The 8,844-nt window shown below is 42.5% G+C and overlaps 1 protein-coding gene across 1 annotated transcript; it reads left to right on the forward strand.

The window, feature by feature from the left end:
• Positions 1 to 5,528: 5,528 nt before the first annotated feature.
• LOC134066488 (retinol dehydrogenase 12-like) lies at positions 5,529 to 7,405 on the forward strand. Its single transcript, XM_062521848.1, has 5 exons — positions 5,529 to 5,709; positions 5,833 to 5,937; positions 6,267 to 6,476; positions 6,924 to 7,110; positions 7,229 to 7,405. Exons 1-5 carry the CDS (start codon positions 5,529 to 5,531, stop codon positions 7,329 to 7,331), a joined length of 786 nt encoding a protein of 261 aa, XP_062377832.1. The 3' UTR covers positions 7,332 to 7,405.
• The last annotated feature ends 1,439 nt before the right edge of the window (positions 7,406 to 8,844 follow it).

Genomic DNA, 8,844 nt, shown 5'->3' on the forward strand with positions numbered 1-8,844 from the left:
ACAGCGATTGCCCAGCGTTTGTATATCTTCTATAGCCTAGATAGTTCTGAGGTACAAAGCAACACAATGCCTGTCGTGTTCTATAACTGATGGCTTTCTCTCTCTGGCTCTTCCTGTAAGTGAATGAGGGTGTGTACGTCCCTAATCAGGGGTGAGCATTGTAGGACTGCATGATTGAGAGGGCTGTGAAGCCTCAGACCACAGCCTTGTGTCGACACAAACCTTTCATTACGCCGGATGATGGCTAACAGCTGTCGGCGAGGTCGGGGCAAATGTATGCCGAGAATATTGCGCTTGACCACATTCACATGGCAGACAATCACGGCTCGCACACCAACGCTCTTAGCAGAGGCCAAACAAGCACTGGCACCAGGCTGCGGGCCTCATGTGAGGGGAAAGCCAGGGATGTGTCGGGGGTCCGTCAAAACAGGAAACTATGACTTGTGTTCTGTTCACGTGCTGGAGATGGGCAGTTAGGGGCCGTTTCTGTGACACGATACATGTGATTATGGGAGCCTCTACTGCCATCTGGTGGAGACAAATGAAGGAGCAACTCCAACTGGAAGGAAATGGATTTATAGGTTGATGAAATTCTCAACTCTTCCATGTTGGAAACCTGTTGATTCATTAACCACCGCACCCCATAAACACACACACACACACACACACCGTCAAACACTGCACACATTAATGATATCAGTCAACAACCGATAAGATCACACTGATGGAAATCACTGTATGGATTAAAGACCAATCCATTAAGTACTTTATCTGGGAAACAGAGTGAAAGTTATGGCAGATCCTCCTCCAACTCAACACACACACACACACACACACACACACACACACACACACACATACACACACATACACCATAAAACACACTGCACACATTAATGATATATAACAGAATGAAAGTCATGGCATATGCTCCTCCAACTCAACACACACCTCGGAGATTTCATCTCAGCGCTGCTCCATGCTGCCACTCAACAATCTCAGTCATGTCACAGGAGATATCCTGTAGGCACGCACACACACACACACACACACACACACACACACACACACACACACACACACACACACACACACACACACACACACACACACACACACAGACACAGACACACACACACACTCAACAATCTCAGTCATGTCACAGGAGATATCCTGTAGGCACACACACACACACACACACACACACACACACACACACACACACACACACACACACACACACACACTCAGCAATCTCAGTCATGTCACAGGAGCTTTCCTGTAGGCGTGAAGCTGGTGAACTCTGGGGAATACCTCAGATGCTAACCTGTGCTTTTTTTCTTATAGTATCATGGCACTAGTACACACACACACACACACACACACACACACACACACTGGGCCCCAGAGCGACGCGGGCCATCTGACAGGAAAAGCCTCACTGGTGCCTGTGAAGAGGGCTCAGGTTGACTCTTTCTGCATGACGCTCACAAAAAGAATCTGCTATCATATGGCACACACACACACACACACACACACACACACCGCAGGGAGAATCTGCTATCATATGGCACACACACACACACACACACACACACACACACACACACACACACACACACACACACACACACACACACACACACCGCATGGAGAATCTGCTATCATATGGCACACACACACACACACACACACACACCGCAGGGAGAATCTGCTATCATATGGCACAGGGAGAATCCTGCAAGAGAGTCACAGGTGCTGCTCTGAGTCCTGTACGTTGCTGGAAACTACCAGAGTTTTACGCGGTGATGAGATCCGCAAGCTGACATCACTACCCTCTGTGCATGTGCAGCCAGTAGGATGCTCAGTACATTCTATGCTGAGCAGGCGTCTGTTTGTCTGTTTGTCTGTCTGTCTGTATGTCTGTCTGTCTGTTGTGTTTACCCACAATCACCTGATGAGACCAGGAGTGTAGGCTATTAGTGTATTAGTGTGCTAAATACATTTGGCTGTCCAAGTGATTACAGTTTTTCTCAATTGTTTACACACAATTTCTGGTACTTGAGACACAATTCCAATAATATGTAGCTCATGCACCAACCTCCTGAACCGATTCTGCTGAACTATAAGCACAATGTCTGCTTTACACTCAAATTGCCGTTCTAAAACACACTGTTTTCAAAACACTACACACAATTCTGTGCATTAGACACAATTTTCATGAAGAAAATGTCTTGTTTTCACAAAGAACACACTGCCATTCAAATTCTAAAGCTAACTGCCCTACCATGCACACTGACTCTTCAGATGGGCAAACTTCTGTCACACAGTCTTACAATTAGCAATCAGAGCTTTAGTATTACAGTAGTACAGGCAGAGGCAGAGCCAGAGGAGTGAGAGTACTGTAAGAGGAGGAGGATGGGGAGGCCAAGGACCGTAATCTCTGATGAGATCCGAGCCACTAGAACATTGCAGTGCTGCGTATCAATACAGTACAGTACCGGACAGTACAATACAGCTCAATGAGCACAGTAGTACAGTATTGCCTGTGGGCTGTTCTGTAGGACTGTAAAAATAAAGTATGTTTCAAGTATTTGGGGAAAGTAATCCTACTTTGTATTCCTAGACAGTTTACAGTATTTTACTATTTGTTTGGTAGCCGAAAGATTACCAACACAAGGGCTTCTGTCTCCTGAACAGGAAACTGAAATCATGAGCATTGTCCTAGAAAAAACGGCATAACATTACGGCAAATACAAAGAAAAATAATAGAAAACAATGAGATATTTCAAAATATTGATAGGGTAAGCATATCAACTTACTGTATCAGCTTATCTACTGTTTGTAGTACTGTTTGTAGTGTAACACTGAACAAAAAAAAGGCCCAAGTCATTATAATGAATGGAGAAGAAGTGTTTTCAATTCATCGCAGTGTTTTACACTGAGCACATCAGTGTTCAACTGGTCCTTATAAATGTCTTGATATATGATGGTTTGTGTGTGTCTCTTGAGAACAAAAGAGCATTTTGAGGAGAAATTACATTGTTTTGAAGGTAAAGTGTCATTTTGCAGGAGAATTGTGGAGTTTTGCCCATTGTGTGTGTTGTTTTGGATTTGTGTGTAGAGTTCTGAGAATATGAGGCATGTTTTCAGAAAATGTGTGTTAACAATCGAGAAAAACTGTAAACTTTGGTATGTAGTTATGTCATTGTTAAGAAACAATTAGTTAATAGCTAATAAAAAGGTGACATTTAAAGTATGTAGCTTTTTTTAACAGATTAGTAACAAGTAAGCTATTTAACTGATTACAAACAAGGACAAGGTGATTAACAAATGTAAACTACTTATTACTAATGTTATTATTATTACTTTAGTTTTATTTAGTGCAATACAAAGGTAACACTTTTCAATACACTATCACTTATAAATAGTAAATTGCGGTTTATTAATGTTTTGCTAAAACAATGATTAGACACATTATTTCAATAGGCCTATCTATTGAATAAAGTTGCAATTGATGATTATAATACCTATACAACACTAATAAGTAGTTTGTAGTTTGTTGTTGTAGAGTAGTTTGTAAGCCATTTCTTAACTTTACTGATGGCATTGTGAAGTTGTAACCAATGAATGTTACAATGCTTTTTAAATTGTGCTTAGATACTGTATAGTGTGTAATGGCCATTACATAGCTACATTACTACCTTCCCACCCCAATTAAATATGATCAGGTTATTACATAGTTACATTACTACCCTCCCACCCCAATTAAATATGATTATTGCAAGTGTCTAGATAATCAAGCGCAGATATTCATGAACAAATCTTGCAGTCAATATTGCAGCACTTTATCACAATAAAACAGAATGGGAGATGAGCTGTGGTTCCCTGGGGAAATACCCGACCCTGAGGTAGAATAATCCCCAGTTCTGAGCTGTCTGAATGTGTGCTCTAGAAACTGCAAAAAGTCCCTATTTGTCGGAATAGTTTACAGTGATAAGCATATTGGAAAACAATCTATGTCCTTTTTCGGCAACAACTTGGCAGACTTGCTCCCTATGTTGGTATAAAAGGCAAATAACATGGTTCACAATTACAATTATTACAACTATCAACCACCACCACATTGTCAACCATCTAACTATAATATTCATAGTTGATAAACAAATGATTTATAAATCAATTTGACAAACTTTTGAGATATTAACAAAAACAAGCAATCTAAGATAGATAGATAGATAGATAGATAGATAGATGTGTTCCAATACTTATGGAGGGGATTATAGCTCTATGATCTGTTGTAACACTGTATACTTTAAATCATATGTTTTGCATTCCCATGCCTTTGTAATTCCTCTGAATGACATTGTGTAGTTATAAAGTGTTACCCTGTTGTGTGTGGTATAAGAGGGCCTTTCACTGGATGTACAGCATGAGTTTTGGCCCATCCTTTTCTGCATGGTCCATTTAATCAATTAGTTCAAACAGTCATGGGACTCTGTGACTATCTTCTTTTTGATCGAGAAACAGCATGTATGGTAGTCAGAAGTTTTGTGGGGGGATTTGAGAGCTTACAGTATATGTAACCACTGTGGCAATGCTGTGGGTAGCTGTTTGAAAGAAGAACCACTTGAAGGAATACTCTGAGCCAGCGAAACCCCAAACCCAACCAAGAGGATGGCAGGTATCAGGTAAGGCTATTTGTGAGATTCAAATCAACTGAAAGGAGGAGAGGAGTAAGATGTTTTGACTGGTGAATCATGTTTCAGACATGATCTATTATTCCTTTATTTCACAATCAAATCAATATGCAACTGGAACATACAGTATGAGACATTGAAAAGCCACACAAATAAGGACATGACTAATATAATGAATCGTGACTAAACTGACCAAAGCAACTGCTCAGCTTTAGGGGTGTTATTGCCAAGCAGTGGTCTTCTGATATTCGTCTGGAGGGGAAAACAGCCATTGTGACGGGTGCTAACAGTGGCATTGGAAAAGAAACGGCCAAAGACCTTGCTAAGAGGGGTGAGTACCACAAAATATTACTCTGCAATATAGAAACGGCCAAAGACCTTGCTAAGAGGGGTGAGTACCACAAAATATTACTCTGCTGTATAGAAAGGGCCAGAATCCTTGCTAAGAGGGGTGAGTACCACAAAATATTACTCTGCTGTATAGAAAGGGCCAGAATCCTTGCTGAGAGGGGTAAATATACCTCACAATATTACTCTGCTGTATAGAAAGGGCCAGAATCCTTGCTAAGAGGGGTGAGTACCCCAATAGTCATGGAGTAACAATGGAATAATGGAACAGAAAATAATGGAAAATTGCAGGATATCAATATTGTAGAATTGTTTTTGGAGTGTCTGCATTGAGGAACTGCTATGTAGTATAACTAAACGAGTGTTTTGAGTGATGTGTGATTTGCTGGGTGTGATGCATCCTGGGTGTTCTGTAATCAGTCCTGGGTGTTTTGCTGTGTGTGATGAGTCCTTGGTGATGTGCTGGGTGTTTTGTGCTGCATGGTGGGTGCTGCATGTGTTCCAGGGGCCCACGTGGTGCTGGCCTGTCGGGACATGGGGAAGGCGGAGAGGGCGGTGGCCGACATCGTGAGAGAGGTGGAGGGGGCCAGTGTGGTGGCCAAGAAGCTGGATCTGGCCGACACAAAGTCCATCTGTGAATTTGCAGAGAACATTTACAACAGTTGGGTTTTGACTCTCAATTATGGCAAGACAAATGTGAAGGTTTAGATTCACAGAGTCATTCTGGAAACATTTGGGAACATTATTAAGCAATGTAAGCATGACAGTATTTATTTTGTTTCAGCTGAAAAATGCCTGCATTTCCTTGTCAACAATGCGGGTGTGGCCGTCTGTGCATACTCAAGAACCAGAGATGAATTTGAGACACAATTTGGGGTCAATTACTTAGGTATGAAATGACACATCTTCCCCTTACACCGTGAGTTTTTATTCTAAGGATGTCTGAAACAATTGATCACATTTGTGTCTCAATGGCTTAAATGCTGGGCCATTAAATATATTCTTATCATGAGAATATAGCTTTTAGCTTTTTATTCACATCAATGCATCTAATGCTCATGGAACTCCTTGAGATCTCTACAAACACTAAAGTAATGGAATGGATAATAAGCAGTGATAACAGATACTTATATATCTTTAAATAGGCCCACCAGGTGACTCCCAAGGCTGTCTTCCAGGTGATGTTTTAACGGGACTGTCCCCTCCTGTGGCCCTCAGGTCACTTCTTTCTCACCTTCCTCCTGCTGGACCTCCTGAAGTCCTCCGCTCCGTCCCGGGTCATCAACCTGGCCTCCATCGCCCACCTGATCGGCAAGATCAACTTTGAGGACGTCAACAGCGAGAAGACGTACCACGCCACCCGAGCCTACGCACAGAGCAAGCTGGCCACCATCCTCTTCAGCCGCGAGCTGGCCAGGAGAGTGGACGGTGAGAGCCGCTGGCCAGTCGAGAGGACGTCCCAGCAGTTCTGAATAGGAACACAGTTCCACACATTCTCCCTGAAACAGTGCTATGAGCCATGGCAGACTTGGTCTAGTAGACAGACAGACAGACAGACAGACAGATAGATAGATAAATACATAGATAGGTAGATAGGTAAATAGGTAGATAGATAGATAGATAGATAGATAGATAGAGAGAGAGTGAGAGAGAGAGAGAGCGAGAGAGAAAGAGAGATATATAGCCTTTATTGTCATTATACAGTCGCCTGAACAACAGAATTGGGTTTGCTACATCTGACAAAGCGCATTTGAGTAATGCATTGAGTTATATGTTATGAAAAGCAAATGTGATTTTGCAATGAGACGTTTCCCCACCTGTACATGTGTCTTCATCAGGCTCGGGCATAACCGTGTGTGCATGTGTCCTCATCAGGCTCGGGCATAACCGTGTGTGCGGTGGACCCAGGAAAGGTCAGCACAGAGATCATCCGGCACCTGAGGTGGTCTCTGCAGTTCTTCCTCAGGACCTTCAGCTACTTCCTCAAAACGCCTGCAGAGGGCGCCTACACCACCCTCTACTGCGCGGTCACCCCAGACATCCAGTCTGGAGGCTACTACAGGTGGGCAGCACAAGTCCTTCAAATCAAGTCTGCCCCCAGACACACACATTGGGGTCGCTGAAAGATCTGACCAATAGGGGTCACACTCAAAGATCTGACCCTTGCTCTTTTGACACAGGAACTGTGCCCTGACAACAGGGTCCGTGGCTGCCAATGACGACCGCACGGCCTGCAAGCTGTGGGCTCTCAGCTGCCACCTGCTGGGCATCCGCTGGCACTGACGAGACTCATGATGAATTCCCACATCACCAGCCCAGTCCGAGATACAGTAGCCATGTTGTGATTGATAACTGCATCAGAGATACAGTAGCCATGTTGTGATTAATAAAGTAGCCATGTTGTGACTGATAACTGCATCAGAGATACATGTTGTGACTGATAACTGCATCACAGATACAGTAGCCATTGTGACTGATAACTGCATCAGAGATACAGCAGCCATGTTGTGATTAATAACTGCATCAGAGATACATGTTGTGATTGATAACTGCATTAGAGATACAGTAGCCATGTTGTGATTGATAACTGCATCAGAGATACATGTTGTGATTGATAACTGCATTAGAGATACAGTAGCCATGTTGTGATTAATAACTGCATCAGAGATACATGTTGTGATTGATAACTGCATCAGAGATACAGTAGCCATGCTGTGATTAATAACTGCATCAGAGATACAGTACAGTAGCCATATTGTGACTGATAACTGCATCACAGATCCAGTAGCCATGTTGTGATTGATTACATTGTGCTGCATCAGTGGCATTGACATACTGTATAGCTGAACATATATCATGCATATCATATCTCTGGGCAGCACAGAGGGTAACCAGGTGTAGTGTAATCTACCTGGGAAATGGCTGGTGTGATTACAGTAGATGTATGCAATAAAGGCTTACAGTATATCTTGTGTAGTAAGGCTTTATGAATGTGTTATGAACCCTAGTAAGTGCATGTATCTGTGTTATGAGGACTTAATTATAAGAGCACTATAAAAACATTATCTTAAAAGAGCCTCATAAGAGTATAATACTTGGCTACTATATCCATGTAAACAAATTGAAATACAACTATTGAATACGGAATTCCCTGTATTTTTACAATTTCTTTTAAAACACTATGCTAACAGCCAAGTCTCCTCATGATACTTTTCTTTCCCTGTTTTACTGTAAGTCAATGAGAAGATGAGTGGGACTCTTGTGTAGGACTCTTGTGCAGAAAGCACTGTTAAAAGCTGTCTTGTGCTGAAAGCACTAATACTGTTCAAAGCTGTCTTGTGCTGAAAGCACTGTTACTGTTCAAAGCTGTCTTGTGCTGAAAGCACTGTTAAGACTGTCCTGTGCTGAAAGCACTGTTAAAAGCTGTCTTGTGCTGTTACTGTTCAAAGCTGTCCTGTGCTGGCCTGCCATCTAGTGGCTGAGAGAGGAAGTATCTTGGCCCTGGAACAGGAGTAGTTATCAAATGTATATCCTGTTCTCCTCGGCACATCTATTAAATGGTGGAGACGTGTCAATTCATCAACACCATTCACCCCACACACCACACATGAATAAAATACATCTCTACTGTATAGCCAATGACACGCATAGAAGATTGTGATAGTAATCCTCCTTCCATTTAGGAGACTCCCCCGCTTAATGCACCATGCTGTCACTGAATAATCTAGAGCTATGAGTCATCTCACTGGAGCTTCCTGTGTGAGTGGGTACCACAGGTGCAGACATGCTTCACCCA

This window comes from Sardina pilchardus, chromosome 19 (genome assembly GCF_963854185.1).
Source record: "Sardina pilchardus chromosome 19, fSarPil1.1, whole genome shotgun sequence".
Lineage (NCBI taxonomy): Eukaryota > Metazoa > Chordata > Actinopteri > Clupeiformes > Clupeidae > Sardina > Sardina pilchardus.

What these genes read in the sequence shown, in the direction of transcription:
- LOC134066488 (XM_062521848.1), top strand. Translation starts at nt 5,529, where the DNA reads ATGGTGGGTGCTGCATGTGTTCCAGGGGCCCACGTGGTGCTGGCCTGT. An exon ending in ATTTGGGGTCAATTACTTAG is followed by an intron (nt 5,938 to 6,266) that starts GTATGAAATGAC and finishes TGTGGCCCTCAG; the next exon opens with GTCACTTCTTTCTCACCTTC. An exon ending in CAGTCTGGAGGCTACTACAG is followed by an intron (nt 7,111 to 7,228) that starts GTGGGCAGCACA and finishes CTTTTGACACAG; the next exon opens with GAACTGTGCCCTGACAACAG.